This window comes from Chamaea fasciata, unplaced genomic scaffold (assembly GCF_029207755.1).
Source record: "Chamaea fasciata isolate MVZ Bird 193981 ecotype frontalis unplaced genomic scaffold, bChaFas1.0.hap1 SCAF_67, whole genome shotgun sequence".
Classification (NCBI taxonomy): Eukaryota; Metazoa; Chordata; class Aves; order Passeriformes; family Sylviidae; genus Chamaea; species Chamaea fasciata.
In genome coordinates, this window is record NW_027094152.1 from 265,139 (window position 1) to 287,095 (window position 21,957).

The 21,957-nt window shown below is 54.7% G+C and overlaps 1 protein-coding gene across 1 annotated transcript in view; it reads left to right on the forward strand.

Moving 5' to 3' along the window:
* The first annotated feature begins 202 nt into the window (after positions 1-202).
* The window catches only part of LOC136304258 (bridging integrator 3), a 43,378-nt gene continuing 21,623 nt past the window's right edge, over positions 203-21,957 (forward strand). The window contains exons 1-4 of the mRNA XM_066207863.1: positions 203-1,469; positions 13,367-13,415; positions 20,299-20,339; positions 20,953-21,014. Coding sequence (XP_066063960.1) covers positions 1,462-1,469; positions 13,367-13,415; positions 20,299-20,339; positions 20,953-21,014 — 160 coding nt within the window. The 5' untranslated portion in view covers positions 203-1,461. The remainder of the gene's footprint in view (positions 1,470-13,366; positions 13,416-20,298; positions 20,340-20,952; positions 21,015-21,957) is intronic.

Consider the following 21,957-nt stretch of genomic DNA (forward strand, 5'->3'; position numbering starts at 1 on the left):
TGTGGCCGGTGTCACCAGCCCGGTGGCACCAAGCCCGTTCCCACCCCCAGGATGTCACCCTGGGCTGATAATAAGGGGTCCAAGGGCACCCCCAAATCTCGGGGGGGCTCAGCTGCATCCCGGGGTCACGGAGGGGTCAGTGTTTGAGGACACACTGAGTGGGTTTTTTTTCGTCGCCAAAACGACTTTGCTGCCCCTCCCAGCCCTGTCCAGCCCCCTCAAGGTGGCTTTGGGGGGTTTCTCCCCAAAATTGGGTGTTCCTGCTCTTCCAAAGGTGAGGCACATCCCTTGGATTTCCTCGACTGGGGCAGTCCTGCTCCTCCCGCTGCTCTCGCCCACCCCAGGGTGTCCCTGGGCACCCCCTGCCCACGCCCATCCCAATCCCTTCCCTGGGCCCTTGCCCACCCCAGGGAATAACCCTGGGCATCCCCTGTCCGTGCCCTCATCCAGCTCAGGATGCTCCAAGGCAATTCCTCCCCCTCTCCCACCACAGGGATGCTCCCGGGCAACCCCTCCGCTGCATCCTCGCCCACCCCAGGGATGACCCCAGGCAATTCCTTCCCCTTGCCCATCCCAGGGATGCTCCTGAGCATCCCCTCCCTGTGCCACTGCCCACTCCGGGGTGTTCCTGAGCACTCCAGGCCCTCATCCACTTTTGGGATGTTCCTGGGCATTCCCTCCCTGTGCCCTCGCCCACACCAGGAGTGACCCAGGCAATTCCTCCTCCTCGCCCACCCCGGGGATGACCCAGGCAATTCCTCCTCCTCGCCCAGCCCAGGGATGACCCAGGCAATTCCTTCTCCTCGCCCACCCCAGAGATGACCCAGGCAATTCCTCCTCCTCGCCCACCCCAGGCATGACCCAGGCAATTCCTCCTCCTCGCCCACCCCGGGCATGACCCAGGCAATTCCTCCTCCTCGCCCACCCCGGGGATGACCCAGGCAATTCCTCCTCCTCGCCCAGCCCAGGGATGACCCAGGCAATTCCTCCTCCTCGCCCACCCCGGGGATGACCCAGGCAATTCCTCCTCCTCGCCCACCCCGGGGATGACCCAGGCAATTCCTCCTCCTCGCCCACCCCGGGGATGACCCAGGCAATTCCTTCTCCTCGCCCACCCCGGGGATGACCCAGGCAATTCCTCCTCCTCGCCCACCCCAGGGATGTCCCAGGCAATTCCTCCTCCTCGCCCTGCCCCGGGACGCTCCACAGCTCCCCGCGGTTTAACTCCACCCCTTCCCGCCCCATTTCCAGCCTTTGCACCCAAATCAGGCGAATTTCAGGGTCTTCCCCCCGCCCGCCTTGCCCGTGACGTCACGCTCCCCGACCGTGTGACGTCACGCCCGCCCCTCGCGTGGCGTCACGGCGGCGCGCGGCCCCGGGAGGGGCGGGGGGAGCGCTCCCGGAAGAGGCGGGGCCAAACGCGGCGGCACTTCCGGGAGCGGCGCGGGGCGGAGGGGGAACATGAGCTGGTGAGTGCGGGGGGACCCCGGGACACCGGGACGGGAACGGGAGAACGGGCCCCGGGAATGGGGCAGGCCGGGGAACACCGGGAACGGGAATGGGGCAGGCCGGGGGGATCACCGGCACCGGGAATGGGGCAGGCCGCGGGGAACACCGGCACCGGGGCAGGCCGCGGGGAACGGAAGCACCAGCAGCGGGTCAGGGTGGAGAAACCGGTTCCAGCGGCCCCGGAGGGCGGAGGAACGGGCCCCGCTGGCCCTGGCCCGCCCGGTCCCGGCTGCTCAGCCCGGGCGCTGCGCTCGGCGAGGGGCCGGGGACGGGCCCGGAGCGGCCCCGGTGCTGGGCGGCCTCGGCCCGGCGGGAGCCGCCGTGCAGGCCCTGGAGCGGGGCCGGTGCTGCCGGGGCTTGTGCCGGAGTGGGCCCCGGTGCTGGCCCCGGTGCTGGCCCCGGGGGGTCCCAGTGCTGCCCAGGGGTGGCCCCGGGGCCGGGTCTGCAGCTGGCCTGGAGCGACCCCGGTGCTGGCCGGGCTTGTCCTGCTGGAGACCCTGGAGCTGGTCCTGGTGGGGTCCCCGGTGCTGTCCCCATCCTGGCCGGGCTTGTCCCGGTCCTGGCCGGGTTTGTCCCCGTCCTGGCCAGGTTTGTCCCAGTCCTGGCCGGGTTTGTCCCAGTCCTGGCCGGGTTTGTCCCCGTCCTGGCCGGGCTTGTCCCAGTCCTGGCCGGGTTTGTCCCCGTCCTGGCTGGGTTTGTCCCGGTCCTGGCCGGGCTTGTCCCCGTCCTGGCTGGGTTTGTCCCGGTCCTGGCCGGGCTTGTTCCGGTCCTGGCCGGGCTTTTCCCGGTCCTGGCCAGGCTTGTCCCAGTCCTGGCCAGGCTTGTCCCAGTCCTGGTCAGGCTTGTCCCAGTCCTGGTCAGGCTTGTCCCGGTCCTGGCCGGGTTTGTCCTGGTCCTGGTCAGGCTTGTCCCAGTCCTGGCCGGGTTTGTCCTGGTCCTGGTCAGGCTTGTCCCAGTCCTGGTCAGGCTTGTCCCAGTCCTGGCCGGGTTTGTCCTGGTCCTGGTCAGGCTTGTCCCAGTCCTGGTCAGGCTTGTCCCAATCCTGGTCAGGCTTGTCCCAGTCCTGGCCGAGTTTGTCCCAGTCCTGGCCGGGCTTGTCCCCGTCCTGGCCAGGCTTGTCCCAGTCCTGGCCGGGCTTGTCCCAGTCTACAGTCCATTAAAAAAGAGGAAAGAAGAATTCTCGTGTGTTTGAATCGACCTGATGAAATCTCACTTTGGACACACTCGTTCCTTCGGTGCTTATTGAATTGTGTTAGAAATTAATAATATTAGAAATCAATAATATTAGAAATCAATCTGGGCTGATGTGTGTCATTTCTCCTCCTGGGGAGTCCTGGCGATCCAGGGCTGTTGTGGGAGCCAAAGGATGGGATGGACCAAGGGCTCGAAGGGTTTTTCCTGGCCTGGGAGGTTGAGTTCCGTGGTGACAATGGAAAGTTTTTGGGGCTGGGAGCTGTGGAAGTTGTGGTTTGGAAATGAACTGCAAGGACATGACGAGGCACACACAGGTGCCGGTTAAAATGGGGCTTTGGGGCTAAAAATACACATTTGTCCACTGGCATCGCTTGGGTTTTGCTTTGCTCATCTCCGAACAGCAACAGTTATGGGCGGCGTTGGCTCACGAGGACTTGGAGCCAACTTTTCCCAGGGAGTCTGAGGGAATGGGCTCTGGAAGGGAGGAGTCCAGCAGGAGCTGGATGTGAGGAGTAAATAATCCCTTCCTCTGTTGGGTGCAGAATAATTCGGCTGCAGGGTGTCCACACTTCCACTTGCAGTGTCCATCCAGCCCTGGGGACTGTCACTTGTCACCACAACACGCGTGGCTTTCTCTGGGAGCCCTTTTCCTGGGAGAGATTTCTCTGGGAGACGTTTCTCTGGGAGAGATTTTTCTCTGAGACCTTTTTCTGGGAGCCCTTTCTCTGGGAGCTGGGGTGTGTTCTCCTTTTTCTCCTGAGGAATCCGACCTTGTTTCCCGGCGAGCGGGGAGAACCGGGGACTCCGGGGAATTCTGAGTCTCCTCTCTCTCTCCTCCGGCCACGTCACCCTGCTGACGCCCGCAGGGCTCCAGCGCCCTGGCAGCCACACAATCCCCCTCAGTGCTGCCCTGGGCCCTCCGTGCTGCTCCTTCCCGGGGCTGCCCACCCGGGATGAATCGGGGCCATTCACGGGCGCCGGGGGGTCAGGGCCCGGCGTGACGTCCGTGGCCGCGCTGACACACGGCGGGGTCGTGCCCCGCTGCTGAAATGTCACAGCCCGGCACGTCCTGCCCCGCTGCTGCTGCTGCTGCTGTGACATCTCTGTGGGGCAGGGGAGCTTTGTGCCAGCCCTGGCTCCTTTGGGAAGTTGTGACATCACTCTGGAGCAGGAGAGCTTTGTCCCAGCCCTGCCTGCCTTGGGGAGCTGGGACATCATTCTGGAGCAGAACTTTGTCCCAGCCCTGCCTGCCTTGGGGAGCTGGGACATGGCTGTGGAGCTTTGTCCCAGCCCTGCCTGCCTTGGGGAGCTGGGACATCATTCTGGAGCAGGAGAACTTTGTCCCAGTCCTGCCTGCTTTGGGAAGTTGTGACATCACTCTGGAGCAGGAGAACTTTGTCCCAGCCCTGGCTCCTTTGGGAAGCTGTGACATGGCTGTGGAGCTTTGTCCCAGCCCTGCCTGCTTTGGGGAGCTGGAACATTGCTCTGGAGCAGGATTGTCCCAGCCCTCCCGGCTTTGGGGAGCTGTGACATGGCTGTGGAGCTTTGTCCCAGCCCTGCCAGCTTTGGGGAGCTGGGACATCATTGTGGAGCTTTGTCCCTTTGGCTCCTTTGGGAAGCAAGGGCTTTTTTCAGCTCCCATGTGTGTCTTTCTGGCGTTGGGCACTGTTTAGTCTTGGGTTGATCCCTCTTTTTCGAGGCCTTGAACACACTGGTTCCTTTGGTGTGAGGAAGAGGATGGAGCTTCGTCCTCAATTTTGTCTTGCAGAGCTGGGAAGTGGCACAAACTGCCGCCGTTTGGGCTCCTGGGCACTCAAATCCTTAATTTTTTTTAAGTTAAGGGAAATCCCTGGAGATTTAAGGGCTGTTGGCAGGTTTGATGCTTTGTTCAGTTGTGTGGGGTCAATCCTGGGACATCCCTCGCTCCTTGTGAGCTCCCTGGGCTGCATGAGGGCTGGGAATGGCCCCAGAAGGGCAGGGAATGGCCCCAGGGAATGGTCCCAGGAGGGCAGGGAATGGTCCTGGGAGGGCAGGGAATGGCCTCAGGAGCACAGGGAATTCTCCCAGGAATAGAGGGAATGCCCCCAGGAGCACAGGGAATGGTCCCAAGAATAGAGGGAATGGCCCCAGGAGCACAGGGAATGGTCCCAAGAATAGAGGGAATGGCCCCAGGAGCACAGGGAATGGTCCCAAGAATAGAGGGAATGGCCCCAGGAGCACAGGGAATGGCCCCAGGAGCGCAGGGAATGGCCCCAGGAGCGCAGGGAATGCTCCCAGGAGCACAGGGAATGCCCCCAGGAGGGCAGGGAATGCTCCCAGGAGCACAGGGAATGGCCCCAGGAGCACAGGGAATGCTCCCAGGAGCACAGGGAATGCCCCCAGGAGGGCAGGGAATGCTCCCAGGAACAGAGATCCCTCCCAGAGCACAGGCACACAGGAAAACTGTTCCAGAGGGCTCCTGAACCCCCACATTCCCGGTTCCTGCAGCCAGGCAGTGAGGCAGCTCTGCCTTTCCAGACTGGGCTTTGTTTAGAGCAGGACTAGGCTCGTTTTGGGACACAGCCTTGCATGGATAGCTGAGGTGTTTTCGGAATCCCAGCCGAGCTCTGGTTTCCTTTAGACCTTGGATTGGGAGTCTTGGAGCATCCTCATCCTCCTCTTCCTCACCCAGTGATTCCCTTGGCCATCCCTTCTTCCAAAGATGAAAGGAGTGGAGTGCTGGATTTTGCTATCACCCCCTTTTGACTCCATAAAGTGATTTTTAAGGTTCCCGAAACCGCATCAAACCAAACCTGGTCACCAGGCTCCCAAACATCCCCCGCTTCTGTTTCCCCACTCCCCCCTCCCAGGTGAATTCCCACAGGATAAAGGGGATTTTCAGCAGCCTGCCAGCTCCATGTCCGAGTGCTGCCTCAGCTGCAACAGCTGCTGTTTGCTGGGAGGAGAAAATACGGGAAGCAAACGTTGGTGGGGAGTGTGAAGCACGTGCCTCGTGCTCGGGACAGGGCTGGGGGACGTGTTCAGGGAGCTCTGAGTGGACTCCAGGGCCGGCGTCCGCGGGAAGGCAGAGTGGGAACGGGTGGGAACTCGGTGTTTAACCCTGTCAGAGTGGCCGGGAGTGATTCCTGGGATGTTGAAAGATGGAGGTGAGGAGGAGCCGCCAGTCTCTCCCAGAGGAGGGGAGGCTGCATGGGTTTGCACGGCCTCAGAGTGGGGTTGTTGGTTATTCCCGGTGTTTCCCATGTGATGGATTTGCAGAGGTTGTTGGTTATTCCCAGTGTTTTCCATACTATGGATTTGCACAGCCTCAGAGTGGGGGTTTTGGTTATTCCCAGTGTTTTCTGTGTCATGGATTCGCAGGGGTTGTTGGTTATTCCTGGTGTTTTCCATGTGATGGATTTGCACAGCCTCAAAGTGGGATTGTTGGTTATTCCCAGTGTTTTCTGCTTTAAGGATTTGCACAGGCTCAGAGTGTGGCTGTTGGTTATTCCCAGTGTTTTCTGTTTTAAGGATTTGCACAGGCTCAGAGCGTGGCTGTTGGTTATTCCCGGTGTTTTCCATGTGGTGGATTTGCACAGGCTCAGAGCGTGGCTGTTGGTTATTCCCAGTGTTTTCTGTTTTAAGGATTTGCACAGGCTCAGAGCGTGGCTGTTGGTTATTCCCAGTGTTTTCCATGTGATGGATTTGCACAGGCTCAGAGTGTGGCTGTTGGTTATTCCCAGTGTTTTCCATGTGGTGGATTTGCACAGGCTCAGAGCGTGGCTGTTGGTTATTCCCAGTGTTTTCCATGTGATGGATTTGCACAGGCTCAGAGTGTGGCTGTTGATTATTCCCAGTGTTTTCCATGTGATGGATTTGCACAGGCTCAGAGCATGGCTGTTGGTTATTCCCAGTGTTTTCCATGTGATGGATTTGCACAGGCTCAGAGCGTGGCTGTTGGTTATTCCCAGTGTTTTCCATGTGATGGATTTGCACAGGCTCAGAGCGTGGCTGTTGATTATTCCCAGTGTTTTCCATGTGATGGATTTGCACAGGCTCAGAGTGTGGCTGTTGGTTATTCCCAGTGTTTTCCATGTGATGGATTTGCACAGGCTCAGAGTGTGGCTGTTGGTTATTCCCAGTGTTTTCTGTTTTAAGGATTTGCACAGGCTCAGAGCGTGGCTGTTGGTTATTCCCAGTATTTTCCATGTGATGGATTTGCACAGGCTCAGAGTGGCTGTTGGTTATTCCCGGTGTTTTCCATGTGATGGATTTGCACAGGCTCAGAGCGTGGCTGTTGGTTATTCCCGGTGTTTTCCACGTTTTGGAGCCACGACCACGTCGGCAGGTGCGACACAAACACATCCCCGGGCTCTGTTTTCCTCCCTCTGAACCAACGCTGATGTTTTTCGGAGCCCGACGTGCCCGGTGTCAGCTCTCCCCCTTCCCTGCGGGTTTCAGTGATACTGGGACAGGGACATAAATTACCCGGGATAAAATTACCTGGGATGAAGCCAGCGGATACCAGAGCGGTGAGCGAGGCTCCCAGACACCTCCCTGTCACCTGGAGCACCCGTGCAAAGGCGCTTTGCACACCCCAAAGTTTTTTATCGTGGTGAAACCGGAGTGCCGGCCAGGCATCTCCCAGGGGTGGAGCAGCTGGGAAGAGCCACCTGCCACCTCCCCTTCCACCATCACAAGCCTTGGAGTGGTTTTTCCTTAATTTTTCCACCTGTTTTGTCCAGGTAGCTCCAACCCAGCGCTCTGGTTGAGCCACACAGCCGTGTGTTTCACAACCGTGCTTAAAGTGGATATTTTTGTAGCATAGTCAGGGCCTAAAACAGCCCTGCAAAATTCTGCTCGCCCACGCGCCTGGCGTGAGTAATTTTCTTTTGATGGGTGAGTAAAATATCATTTTATTTTTTTTTTTAATTTTTTTTTTCCTTCATGCTCCTCTTGGAATGGGTGGGAGAGAGGATTCTGACATTATTTTTTGATTTTGCTCAACGCCGACACCGCGCCTGGCTCCGCGCGGGATGCGGAGGGACCCGCTCCCAGCAGCTCATCCCTCCGCTGCCAAACTTCGGGAAGGTGCCTTGTTTTCCCTGGCCTGACCTAAAATCCAGAAAATCGATGTTTACACCTCTTTTTTTTTTTTTTTCTTTCCTCTTTTTTAACACCTCTCTCTTTCCCTTCTCCCCCCGCCGCAGCAGCTCGCCCTGACACCCCTGCGTGGCTTTAAAGCCTCCAAGTCTCCAGGGATGGGGTTGGAATCCAGGTGGGAGCGCTCACCTGCGGCACGGGCACGTTCATTCCCGAGGAATCCCATCCCTGCATCCCTCCCATCCCCACCCCGTGACCTCCCCTCTCCTCTCCACGAGGAGAGCACCCAAACGGGGATTTGGCGCAGAGTCTCCCTCGACAGAAGCTGTTTGTCATCCGTTGGAATAAATTTTTTTTTTTTGCCTTCTTTTTAATTTTTTTTTTTTTTTTTTTTTTTTTGCCTCGGCGCCGTGTTTGGAGCGGTTGCCATGAGTTCCTGGGAGGGGGGGAAGAGGGGTGGGACGGTGCCTGCGGTTTCCATGGACACGCCGGGAGCACGGCGAGGAGAAATCCGGGAGATTCGTGCCTAACCTGAGCCTGCCCTCCTGCCTGCCTCACCTGGGCACGGCTGGGATCCCCCTCCCAGCCACGGATTTTGCACTTTTTTGGGGGTTTTTTTTTAGGGATGTCCAGGTTTCCAAGGTTTTGGTGTGCAGGCTGGGATGAGGCTCGGGAATGCTGCTCAGCCAAGGCCTCTCAGCTTGCTTTGAACTTCCTGGTTTTCCTCTCTCCTGGAAAAGTCCTTCCCTGACACCTCCATCCCACAGGGAAGCTTTACCCCGGAGGAGAGGGAGGAGAAGCTCAACCGAGTTCACCGAGTGGGAAAGTGAAGCTTCACATCCTTCCTCGAATGCTCCCAACCTTCCTGTTGGGGTTTGCACTTCGATCCCTCTGGGATAGCAGCTGATCCCATGACCAGGCAGCTTCTCTGGATGCAGCCACACCTTGAGCTGAATCCATTCCCAGCCCGGGAGCTTCCAGAGGGAAAAGCTCAGGGAAGGACCCGGTTCCTGCGAGAACTTCGGGATGATTTTTGTCATCCAGGTGTGAAGGGATGGATTTGTAGACTCCTTCGTCATCCCACATGCCAAAATCCTGGGGGAAAACCAGGCTCGGAGGGTCGGGGTCACCCTGGCAGCGCGGGAGGCTGGGTGTCATCCTGCCTGCAGGCACAGAGAGGTTCCTTTCCGGTGAAGGAATTGAGATTTTTGGTGGAAATTCAAAGAGTGAGAAGCTCTGGCGGGGATCCAGGCTATGCTGGCGCTTGGGGTTTCGATGAGAGAGAGAGAGGAAGGGGAAAAAAAAAAAAAAAAAAAAGCAAACCCTGAAACTTTCCACGGGAAGCGGGCGCTTCCCACAAAACATGGATTTAGTCGGCGGTCTGGCAGCGGTGCCAGTAAAAACCAGTTTTGGCCACCAGTTCGTACCAAAGTGGGACCCTGCAACTGCCACTCGTGCCCACCTGGGGCAGGAATATTGAATTCAGAGGCTCAGGGTCACTTTTGCCAAAATAATTAACAATCCAAACTGCCCCAGCCTCTGCTGTCCCTGCGTGTCCAGCTGTCTGTCCGTCCTTCTTCCCTTCCTCCCCAATCCCTGCCTGGCAGCTCAGCATCCCCAGGGGCAGCATTTTATCAGCTGTGGGTGAAAATATTCGGTGTTTATCCCTTGCTTCTCCGCCGAGGGTCTTCTGGGGCCTGATTAGGGGCGGCAAAGCCACGTTCAGCTGGAACGAGCTGGGAAATAGGATCACATCCCACAGGGAATTTATCCCCTGAGCCCCGCTCTGAGCTCCCCAAGGCCGGGGAGGTGATGCCGAGGTTTGATGTCCGCGCTGGGAAAGGACCATTCCTCCCCTAATTTAGCGAGGATTGAGTGATTCCTGCTGGAATTCAGCTCCCCGCAGACCTCATGGAGCTGTCTCCGTTTGTTTCCAACTCTCCCGTGCATCCAGAGGAGAATTCACCGCTTTGGTGTGTGTGTGTGTGTGTGGCCCCGCGTTTGCACATGGAAAAGCCAAGTAAATAGACGGGCTTGCTGGGGGAAACTTCAGAGAGAAATCAGCCACAGCTTCTCCCACCTTCCCCTCCCTGGGGTTCCTGAGCATCCCCGAGTAGAGCTCGCAGGATTCTCTCCACCCACACTTTTTTTTTTTTCCCCTTCTTTTTTTTTTTTTTTTTTTTTCCTTTTTACTTTAAGCTCTTCCCACCCTCTCCCTGCAGTGTTTCACCCTCCTCCCCTCCCTTCTGAACCTTTCCCAAACTCCGGGTGCCCTGGGAAGGGAAGGGGGCTGAGAGGGGCCGGGCTGTTCCCCCTCTCCCCAAAAAAAACCCCCGCGGGGTGGGAACGCTCCGGCTGTGACTCAGCTCGAGCTCCTCGGCTCTTCAGGAAAACGGGATTTCAAGGGATTTCACACCCCAAACACAACCCCGGCTTTCTCTCGCTCAGCAGAATCGAGACATCAGGAAAAAAAAATAAAATAAATTAAAAAAAAAAAAGCCAAACCCACCGATTCTGTTTGGTTTTTGTTTTGTTTTTTTTTTCTTTGGTGTTTATAGATCGCGGATTTGGGAGATCCGTGCCACGCTGGGGATTCGTGGCAGTGATGGATCCACCTCCCCCCTTGGTTTATTTGTGTTGTCCCCCATAGTGCGTTTTCTAACCACAAAAAAAACCCCTAAAAAACCTCTTAATTTTGAAGCAAATGGTTGTGATGTTGCTGTGGCAGCTTCACTTTGTCCCCCCCACAATTTTGCAGGCTGGGGCACAAACTCCCAAAGGGATGAAAATTCGGTGCCGGCAGCGGTTTTGAGGCGTTGGGGTGAATCGATTTGGTTTAAAAGCTCCAATAAAATCCATACCTTTCATATTTTTTTTTTTTCTTCTTTCTTTCCTGCTCATCCATCTTTCTCCCCCCCCCCCAACCCTCCCAGAGAATCATATTCAAAGGCAGTGATTTCGAAACCGGGAAAATTATGTAAAATTGTAAAATAGAACAAAAAAAAAAAAAAAAAAAAGCCCAATAATTGAGGAACAGACCTGACTTGCACAGGGTTATTTTTTAGAGGTTTTACTGAGACAGACATAATTACCAAGTGGCATCATGATGCTGATAGAGATATTTACTGCTGCGCGGGGGATTTGCAGCGCTCCGCTGACTTCCCTTTGTTTCTGGGAGGGAACAAAAAAAAGGGGATTTTGGGGGTTCCTTGCCCTCTGTGGTGGGGTGAGGATGGGGAATGGGGACCCCCTGTGCTCCCTCTGCCTTCCCTTCCCAGCTCTGGTACCCAACCAGTGCTGATCCATGGCTTTTCCTGCCCCACATCCCTCTTGTCACCACGACTCCCTGGATTTAATTGAGAAATTAATTGAGATTTAATTGAGAAAAATTTCCGTTTTTCCAGTGGACAGCACCGCTTTGGGGTGTTCTCTGTACCCCCCAGAGGGGCAGGTTGTGCACAGGTAATACTTTAATCACCTTTTTAATTGTTCTTTCCCACTAAAAACCAGCCTGGCTCCAGCTCCCTGCTCCAGCAGAGAGTCCCAAACTGGTTTTAACTGGGATAACATTCCCCTGAGTAAAATCCTCATTTTTTTCTTATCCTCACACCACCAAGTCGATGCCATCACTTCCAAAAACATCAAGTGACAGCACCTGGCTGCGGATGGTGCCTCATTTTGGTTTATATTTGTCCCACAAAAAAAAAACCCCACGAAAACAAAAAGGAAAAAAAAAATCCATATATTTTTGTTTTCTTCCTGTAAGGCACCACACCCCCCAGTTATTGACAGGAAAATTATACAGCAGAGTGGTGTTTGTTTGGAAAAGAAGGGTGATTCATGCCGCCACAGGAGCTGGAAAGGGTTAAACCCAAAATTACACCCGAGAACCATAAACAGGAAGTTCTCCCGAAAAAAAAAAAAAAAATTAAATTTAAACCTGGTTTTAACTCAGGTTGGCTCCAGAGCTGCTCAGGGGAAGGTCACAGGGGCTGCAGCCCTGGATTATTCCCGGTGGGTAATTACAGCCTTGGTTTGAAAACGACGGGAAAAGTGGGAAGAGCAAGGTTTGGAGTTTGGATAATCCGGGGTTTTTTTTTGCTTCATCCCGCCCGTTCTTCCATGGCAAACTCATTCTCCTGTTGCACACAGTTGGGTTTTACAGCGGGTTACGCTGAGAAAAACTGATAAAAAATTATTTCCTGGGGGTCCAGCTGTTGGATGGGGCAATGCTGGGGGCTTGGGAGTGGAGCTGGTGGGAAAAGCAAAGGGAAAAGCAGCAGTGGGAAAAGCCAAACTGGGAGGCAGCATCCAACACAGTCCCCAAAATCCGTGTTTTTATCTCAAGTTTCGTGTAGCAGCAGGAGGATTTGGATTTGCTCCTCCAAATTCTCAGGAGGGGACTCAGACTCTTTCCCAGGAGCTCCTGGAGCAGATTCAGGATGGGAATGAAGCTGAGCTGTAGGTGAAACATCTCTGGCAAAAAAAACCCAAAAAAAAAAAAACCCCAAAACACTTTAATGTCATTATGACCTCAATTTTTCCCATTTATTTAAAGCATCACAACCCAGAAAACACCGGGAGAGATTTTGGCTGAGATGCTCTAACCAAGCAGCACCTCTTTAACTTAATTAAATCCATTGACAGCAGCAGTTGAATTCCTGGGTTTTCATTATACGGATAGGTGAAAGAAATCCAATTATTTTTAGGCCGCCTGCGTGGCTGCTCCCAGCTGACCCAGCCACCCTTACATATGTTGTGTAATTTATTTAGAGTACTCTTCACATTCAGGTAACCCAGATTTTCCTGGGAATTAGGGATTTTAAGAATGAAGGCTGTGCTGGCAGGTGAGCTTCTCCTCCAGCTGTTGGAGCAGAGGAATCCTTTGAAGCAGCTCGCAGCTCCAGACACCAGGTTGTTACTTTTTTTTTTTTTTTTTAATATCCTCTTTCTAAATATTTACAGGCTTTGTTTGGGTTTATTTTATTTATTTAATTTTTTTTTAGTATCATTTTATCCTCCCCGGCAGATTTGGTTTTAAACAGAGCGGGTTCTTCAGCTGCTTGTGGAGCATCCTTGCCTTGACTTGGGGTGGAAGGAGAACGTGTGGGAATGAAGGAAGGAATGGCTCGGGAAAATCAAAAGGGACCCACCAGGACCATCCAGTCCAGCTCCTGGCCCTGCACAGGCACCCCAAAATCCCATCCCTGGCAGTGTTGTCCAAACCCTCCTGGAGCTCTGGCAGCCTCGGGGCTGTGCCCATTCCCTGGAGAGCTGTCCCAGTGTTTATTCCAGCCTTTTGGGGAAGAATCTTTCCCTAAAATCCAACCTGACCCTCCCTTGGTGCAGCTCCAGGCGTTCCTGGGTCTGTCACAGAGCAGAGATGGGAGCTGCCCCTCGGGAGGAATGCTGAGAAGTCTCCCCACAGCCTCTCCCACCCTCTGTGGGGTGCACAGTGCCTGGAATGAGGAGCTGCCACCCCGGGACAACCCCCTGCTACCCCCCAAAACCCACCCCCAGCATCATCGCCGCTCACACGTTCCCTCCTCATTCCCTTCTCTCTCCTCTCTCTCTTTTCCAGGATCCCGTTCAAGATCGGGCAGCCCAAGAAACAGATTGTACCCAAGACAGTGAGTAAACCAGTTCCCCCTTTTTAGCTCCAGCCTCGGATCATGTGGCTGATGAGTCAAGGCGGCACTTTGACTCGTCCCATTTTGCAGCGTGTGGGAGGGAGCTGGAGCAGCAGAACCTGTTGCCGCGTGTGACCAGCGCTCGGCTCCTCGTGCGAGGAGCGAGGGGGAGCCCCAGCCAGGGAGAATATTTTGGTTTTGGGGATCTGTTGAAATTATAATTTCTTTTAATTTTTTTTTTTTTTTTTAAATTCGGGAGGGGTGTATGTGTGTGTGTGTGTGTGTGTGTGGGGTAAGGGAAAAGAGCTCTCTTGGTCTGGCACAGTTTTCCTCGGAGATGGCTGAACGGGTTTGCTTCCTTCCTTCCTTCCTTCCTTCTTTCAGCAATGGCTTGTTTGTTCATCCTTTCGGAGCAGATGGAGGAGGAGGAGTGGTTCAGATCGCTGAATATAACTGTTTCCAAAGAAAGGCTTATAAGCTGAGATGCTTAGTGCTCGGGCGTGAATTAATTTGTGCTGCACAGCATTTGCTTTAAAAGCAAATTAAAAAAGCATTTTGTATTCCCGTGGATTTGAGGCTCCTACCCCAAGTGCTGCTGCTTGCAGCTGGCTGTGGTATTTTCCCTTCTTAAGCAGCTTGGCTTTGCATTTGTCCCGTGCCAAAACCCCCCCCCAAAAAAAACTGTGGAACCTCCAAGGAGCCGGCCCTGAAAACTCACCTGGACACCTGCTCTAAAAAAGGGAGCCCTGAGAGGCAGAGTGGGGCAGAGCTTGTCCCTCTGACAGTGTTGGTGACCTAATCCCTTGCACAGACTGACATCCCTGATCCTTCCTCTCCGGGACACTCGGCTAATTCCGCAGGATGCGTGGGCACCCGCGTTTGTGGGGCAGTTTCTCCTTGGGACATGACATTTTCCCTGGAGGCAGAGGGCTAATCCCACCACTCCCTTCAAGGCTTGATTGTCATGTTTTATTTTAAAGGATTTTGGTGGTTGTCTGCTGCCGTGGAGCAGCAATTTTCTGTAACGGCTCCAAACTGTCAGAACAGAATTTCAGCCAGGCAAGCGGCGAAGGCGAGGACTGGTAAAAATTCCTCCGCGGTTTTTCCGTGTTTTCGGCTGCCTTTTTCCAGGGGCTGGCCATCCACCAGCGAGGTGCTGCTGCCTGTGATCCCTCAGGTGAGGCAGCCCAGCCTCAGCTCTTCACACGTCTCCCAGCTCGTGTCAGGAGCCTCCACATTCCTTGCTCCACCGCATTTTGCCTTTCCCAGTGCTCCCAACGCCGATGTCCTTCCAGGCTGGGGCAAGGACCAGCTGCTCTGCAGCTCTGGGTGTCTTGGTCAGCTCTGCTGGGCGTCTCCAGCCCACCCATTCTCACATCCCAGGTGAATATATTCGATTTCCATGCTGGTTTTCCTCCCCTCCTGCTGCTTTTGCTGTTGGGGGAGGTTTTTCTCCCCTAAAATCAGCCGTCCCTGAGCTCAGGCTCCCTGCAGATGAGCGGCGGCACCTTTGAGATCTTCCCTTCCCCGGAGCTGCTGGAATGTGCTGTTCTGAAGCAGTTGGCAGCCTTTGCTTATATATACATGTGTGTGTATTAAATAGAACAGCTCAGAATATCCGGCAGGCAGAGGTTCATTCAGCACCCAGAGCCTTTCCAACCCTTTTCCTTTTCCTTCCTTCCTTCCTCGGCTCCCCAGGAACAAGATTTTGTGTCAACAAAGCTGGAAGGTGATTTCTGAAAGGCTTCCACTTGCCCTGGGATGATGATCATGATAATGATGATGATGGTGGTGGTGGTGGTGTTGCTCTCCAGGCACCAGATACAGGGGAAGCAGAAAACAGGAAGCCCAAAACCTTTGGAACTTTGAAGAGCGCAGCTCATCAAAGCACAACAAACGGCAGGAAACCACGGATATCCCCCGGGATCAGGCATTCCATGCCGTGGTGTGGAAGGGATGGGGTTGCTTTGAGCTGCAGGCCCCCAAATTTACCTCCCAGTTGCAGCCTGAGACGCTCCATCTGTGCAGGAACAGCAGCAGCAGCAGCCAAGGGCTGGGATATTCCAGATGTTGGGCTCCAGAGCCCGCTGCAGGAAGTGGGAAGGTGTGGCATCTCCAGGGCTGCATCCCAAGCCCATCAGAAGGGAAGTGGTTGTGGGTAGGGGATCTCCCACTCACAGAGACCGGACCACAAAAGAGGATGGTGAGGGGGAAGGATTAAAAAAAAAAAACAACAAAAAAAAACCCCCAGCATTTGTTAGGATGTAACTTTGGCTCTCAGTGAGGCCTGGGACTGGAGTTGAGAGAGGGGTGGCTTTGCTGAGAGGCTCAGCGAGCCAGAGCGGCTTTTTTGTTGTCTCCATGCTGGGGCTGGTGTCAGATCTAGGCCAGGAGTAAGTCCTGAAAAGCAATTTGCCTGGGCTGCCGAGGAATTAGTCATGACTCCCCGTGCCCACTCGCTTGTGATCCTTTGGAGAAGGGCACGGTGTCAGCCACAGTTTAGCTCTTGAGGGAGAAGGAAACCCCGGTAGAAAATATCAGCTGGTGAACTGAGGTGATCTCCCCCTCCCCAGACGTGGCTGTGCTTTGTTTCCACCTTAACCTGGGCAAATCCAATTCCAGACAGCATAATCTCTCCCCTCCTCTTGCCTGAAAAGAGCAGCTGTCACCGGGCTCCGGGAGCCGGCTGGGAGGATCTAATGCTCAGAGAAGGGACCTGCTGTCAGCAGGGCCACGGGCCCACGGCCCAATTAAACTAATGCCCAGTGATAGGAGTTAAACCTGTTAGAATTATATCTCTCCATGTTTATTGCTCGGCCACGAAGCCTCTTACGGCAGGGACGTTCTCCCCTCCCTCGGGACAGCTCGGCTCCCAGCAGAGGCTGCGCTGCCATCGGAGCTGTCTCGTCTCCCCGGCTCTCCTGCAGCTGCAGCTGAAGTTCACCTGTGTCCCCCCGAGGTTGTTCCCTGCCCTTCACCGGGATTGGGATGATCCAAGCAGGCAGGGAGCCAGGGAGCAGAGCCAGCCCTGCATGGCCGCGGGCCGCTCGGGATGGGGCCGGCGAGGTTTTATCCCGTCTCTCCCTCCCTGCTTCCCTCCTTCTCTGCTTCCCCTGGCCTGGGCTGACTCAGACCACTCGCCCTCCTCCTCCTCCTCGCTGGCCTGAGTCAGCTTGGCAGGGAGGGGAGACCTGAGCTGCCAAACCTCCTTTCCTTGACTCATCCCAGCAGCTCTGCCTTCCCCAGGGATGTCGGCCGGAGGAGCTCCGTGAGCAGCAGGATTCCAGTGCAGCTGTGGCCCTCAGCACCTTTCCACTGGGCTCCACCAGCGAGCTGGAATTCCCAAAACAATGGAGGAAATGTCGTGGGGATGGTGGGGCGGATTCAAGTGATGGCAGTTAAAGCATTGTGCTCGTTTTCACTCTCTTCCTTCAGTCTTTTCTGGCCAAACTGGTCTCTGCTTTTTCCCTTTGCCACTTTTCTGGGAGGCTTTCTCGCAGGATGGGGATGTGGAGGTCTTGCTGGGTGGAGACTGTGACATCCCAGATCCACCTGCACGCTGCAGCTCTGCCTCAGAATATTCACTCATAGGACTTACCTTGAAATTCTTGATGGGGTGGCAAAAGCTCCGCAGAAATTCCATCTCAGAACAGAATTCACGGCCTAATTCTATGGGTGCCTTTTAATTTAATTTTTTTTTTTTTGGAGAAGAGGGAGAAGGAAACACACACTTCCCTCTTTTCCCCAAGATCCACAAAGAGGCTGAGACCACTGGAAGATGCAGAAATCAGCTCATCTTCCTCCTCCAGGAAAAAACATGAGCCCCAGGGGGATAAGAAGGCTCCTGACAGTCCCTTATTTCCATCTCTTTGTAGTGTTGCCTTCAATCTTGCTCCATTGCCTCATCACCACGCTGCTGGTGGTGATGATGATCCTGCCCTTCAAGCAGGAGGGATCTGATCACAGGTGGGAGGCCCAGTGTTTGCAAACAAAAAATAAAGAACGGGGTGAAGGAGAGAACGTTGTTTCATTTCAAAGCTTTCCAGAGCTCGTCGCTCGTGATGTAGATTTAAATAAAAACCCCGAGACGAGCGATTTTTGCATTACCCAGCCCCTGTGCCTGGGAGAAAGAAAAAAAAAAAAAAGGTTCAATGCAGAGAGCACGGTTTGATTTGGAGTTTTCAGAAAGAGGCTGCGGAGCAGCGGGATTATTTTAATAATACGGAAACTTCCCTTCAGGATATTGTAATTTTCTTGCCTGTACTTCTTGTTCTCGTTACTCTTAACGTGATAATCCTCTCCTCTGTCGGCTGCATGTGACCACGGATAGCTACTGGGAGTGGGAATTACTGTGTGCTCTGCAAAACGTTCCCAGCTTGTCCTCCTTGCAGGGCTCTGCCTGTGACTCTGCTGGGTGGGAGCACGTGAGAGCAGCGTTTTCCCTCTCCAGAGCTCCTGGGAGCTGTTTTGTGCGGGATATCCGGGCTCCAGCCGTGGCTGGGAGGCTCCGTGAGCTCGCAGACTGTGGGGACTGGGAGCCAGTTGCTGCCTGTGGGCGTGAAAAATAAGAGCAATCCATGGGCAGCTGTCTCTGAGATGGGGCTGGGGATGTGAGTCAGGCTGGGCAGCTGAAGTGTCTCTGCGTGGAGTCACCTCGATCCCGTGTGGATCCTGCTCCGGCACTGGGATGGGGGTTTTGGGGGAGCTCACGAGGTTTTGGGGGTTCCACAGCACCCAGAGGGTCTCACAGGGTAGGGAGGATTTGCCTTTATGGAATGAATCCTGAAATCCCACAGTGGTTTGGGTGGGAAGGGAGCTTTAAATTCATCTTGCTCCACCCCCTGCCGTGGAGGAAAGGAGCGCCTTTCACTATCCCAGGGTGCTCCAACCTGGCCTTGGGCACGTCCAGGGATCCAGGGACAGCCACAGCTTCCCTGGGAATTCCATCCCAGCCCCTCAGCACCCTCACAGGGAGGAAATCCTTCTCAAAAAAATCCCCTCTGGCAGTGGGGAGCCATTCCCTGGGTCCTGTCCCTCCATCCCTTGTCCCCAGTCCCTCTCCAGCTCTCCTGGAGCCCCTTTAGGCCCTGGGAGCTGCTCCGTACCCGTTTAGCAACGATGCCTTTTGCCTATTGCACAGAAACGGGTGAATCTGACGGCAAAAAAAAAAAAAAAAGGCTCAGAAACCCTGAATGTTTGCAGGTATTGCACAGCCAAACCCTCCAGCTTTTGGAGGAATCGGTTGCTGAGCAGATCCTCCTAAACACGGAGAGGGAACGCTAAGGGAATGACACCCCCAGCCTTTCAAAGCAGAGGAGGGGGGGAACATTTTTTTTTGAGTCGTGCCCGACCCTGTGCGGTTTGCAACCAAAACAATTCACACCTAAGGCCTATAAATAGAGTGCAATACTCTCCCTGGATATTTTAGCAGCCGGAACAGGCACGGGGATGGAGGGTGAGTTTTTTACTATGTGCTGGTTACCTGACCTGCGGGGCGCCAGCTGCCGCGGATTTCTGCGGCTCCCCGAACGCCAGGCACAAGTCGTGTGAGCTGCCCCCACACTGCTCCGTGTCTGTTCTCTCCAGAGCCCAATTTTAGCAGCACGAAAAGGGAGCTGGAGCTCCGGGGAGGGGTTTTTTGAAGCCCGTGGTGGGGGGAGAGAGAGCCCAGCTCGCGTCCCCCGGATGGTGGGAGCGGATGGTGCGGACAGCTGGGCGCTGGGATGGGGCTGGAATGTGGCTGGTCCCAGCCTGAGCTGGGATCAGGCTGCTGGAGTTCAAGTGCAGCCCAAAAAGATGTTGAAAAAAAGGAGATTTTTAAGAAAAACGAGCTCCATCTTTAAACCCACCCTCCCCCCCAGCCAAGCTTTTAACGGCGATCCTGCTTGAAAAGCAAAACGTCCCCATTAAACGTTGTGGTGCCGCATCAAGCCTGGGATTGAAATCCCGGGGCCAGCAGGAGGAATTGGAGCGAACCCTTTGGATCCTTCTAGTCCTGGCTGCTCCTAGCACTCCGCATTTCCTTAATAGCACAGGAGCTTGACAACACAACTGAACCCAGCGCTGATCCCATGACAACAAACGCGCCCGGATTTACTCTTGGCTGGTCAATTGAAATCCATTTGCTTCTCTGGTTGACGAGGTGTGGAATGAATGTTTTAAGTGTGTTAAAACAGTCAGCATGGAAAGAAAGTTCCTTAAAATATCTCCTATCACTGGAGGTTTGCTGCCAGCTAGCAAGTAGGAGGGAGCAGGCACTGAGGTAGCATCGGGAGAAGGCTGGGCTGGAGCTCTGAGCTCGGAGCTCAGGGTTCCCCTCCCTTTTTGGAGGTGTCACAGTTCACTGGGGTTGTGCTCCAGCCCAAGAGTTTCATGGGAAGGAACTGTTGTGGGGGTAAGGAGTGTATGGAGGGGGTGAATAATGCAGAGGTGGCAGGGCTCACTGGTGGTTTGGGGGGGAATTTCACCATCCTGTTGAGGAGGAGGAAGGAGGAAACAGCCAGACCCACCTCGGGGTCCTTAACGGGGCTGGAGGAGAAGCAGCTCCCCTCAGTTTTGGGGAGAGAACACTAGCTCGTCCCCCAGCACTGAGCCATGCTAGGATGCGACCTCCCTGCTTTTACAGCATTCCCATTTATCCCATCAGCTCCCAGTCCATATCCTGGAGCACATCCTTGGCTCAAGCTGAACGTGTTTGGTGCCAGCTCCAAGAGAGTCTGGGGCTCAAAACCCCCGAGACTTCCTTCACTTTTGAGGTGTAACTCCCATTGAAGCTGCAGCTTGTGCTGGGCTCAGCTTGGCATTTCCCAGGGGCAACTTTCCCTGCACTCTCCAGGCTGCCCTGCAGTGCCCTGAAGCTGATTTCCATCTCTTCTTTCCACAGGTGGAGAGAGACTTTGAAAGGGAATATGGGAAGCTGCAGCAGTGAGTATCAACCACACTGGTCGGACAGGACCGGCCGCGTGCTTCCCTCCTCTCATTGCATCTTCCCAGGGAATTTTTAGCCAGGGATGCTCTTCCCAGTGAGCAAATCCCTCTCTGCCCTGTAATTTCCAATTCTTCAGGGTTTCTCTGAGTGTTCAAAGGTGTCCCTCAGAAGTATTTGCAGTGGGGTTGCAGATCCTGGCAGCTTTTGAAAAGAAAAATGCGTAAAATTGCCAGGAAAAACTGCGGGGTCCCTGAAGAGCCCAGCACCTCGGAGGACCAGGAGTGGCTTTGCCATCCTGCCTCGTGTCACAGGAGCTCCCAGGGATCATCTGGAAGCATTTGGCTTTACCATTTGTGCTAAGTGTGAGAACTTTCAGGAAATATGCGAACTATGAATAAGAGATCACCAACTTGAAAAGGTTAAAAACCATCTGAAAACAACCCGAAAGGGTTGAGCTGCACTGAACTTCATCGAGCCTTGCCTGGATATTTTTAACTCCCACCAGAAGCCAGCATATTCAGCCCGTAAATGATTTGTTGCACGTATGATACACTCGGGTTCCTTTCTTTCCAAGATTCCGACTTTGCCTTCTTTCTCCCCATCTTTCAGATTGGAAGATCAGACCAAAAAACTTCAGAAGGATATGAAGAAAAGCACAGATGCAGATTTGGGTAAGTGACTGGAGGATACATAGACTGTGAACTTGGCCACAGAGAGATGAAGTGACTTTTCTCGAGATCACATGAGTAATGTGTGACAAGTCTGGAAAACAAATCCAGAGCTCAGTCCCACTCAGTTTGCTTAGTTACAAGGCCATCTGCGAGAGGGCTGCGAGCAGCAGCTCAGCCCAGGGAACACAGGGAGTGCTGCGGGCTCAGTCCCTGTCTCCTCAGCTCTGTGGCCTTGGACAAGTCCCTTTCTCTGCCTCAATTCCTGCCACTGAAAAAAAAAATCCAGGAGTCGTTATTCCAGGTTTCAGATTATCCAGCAGGAGCAGCTCCAGCTGAGCCTTCAGTCCTCCTTTCACCTCCCTCTCTGGAGCCCCAGGAAGGTGGGATGGGTCTGGGGGGGTCTGCAGGGCACAGCTGGACACAGCTGGCCGTGTTTCCCGTGGGAAATGCTGACCTGGCAGCTCTCCTTCAGGAATAACCCAGCTCATTCCCTCGGTGTCTGCTCGTTTTGGCTTCCCCTGGTGGCAGTGGGCGATGGAGGAAGCAATAAAGGGCTCTGCCTGCGCGTTTGGGGTGACTGACATCTGCCCTCGCAGGTGTCCTGTCCCATGTCCCAGCTCCCTTCGCATCCCTCTGGTTGGAATCTGCTGTGCCCACAGAGGGATCCAGTGGAGGGGGACTGGGAGCCGTGTTTGTTGGATCCTGAGCAGAGCAAGGAACCTGCAGCAAAGAGCTGTTCCAAACCCAGATGGTTTTTCCCGGCGTGTGATTTGGAGCAGTCCCTGCTTGGCCCCCACAGCTCCGCAGCCAAGGCAGAGGCACCAGCACAAACAGGTGTGGGCTGCCCTGGGCCAGCTCTCATCCCCTGGGATCGGGGTCACAGCGGGGCAGGGCAGTGGGGAGGAGGCAGATTTGGGGCTTTCCATCATCCAGCCTCTCACCT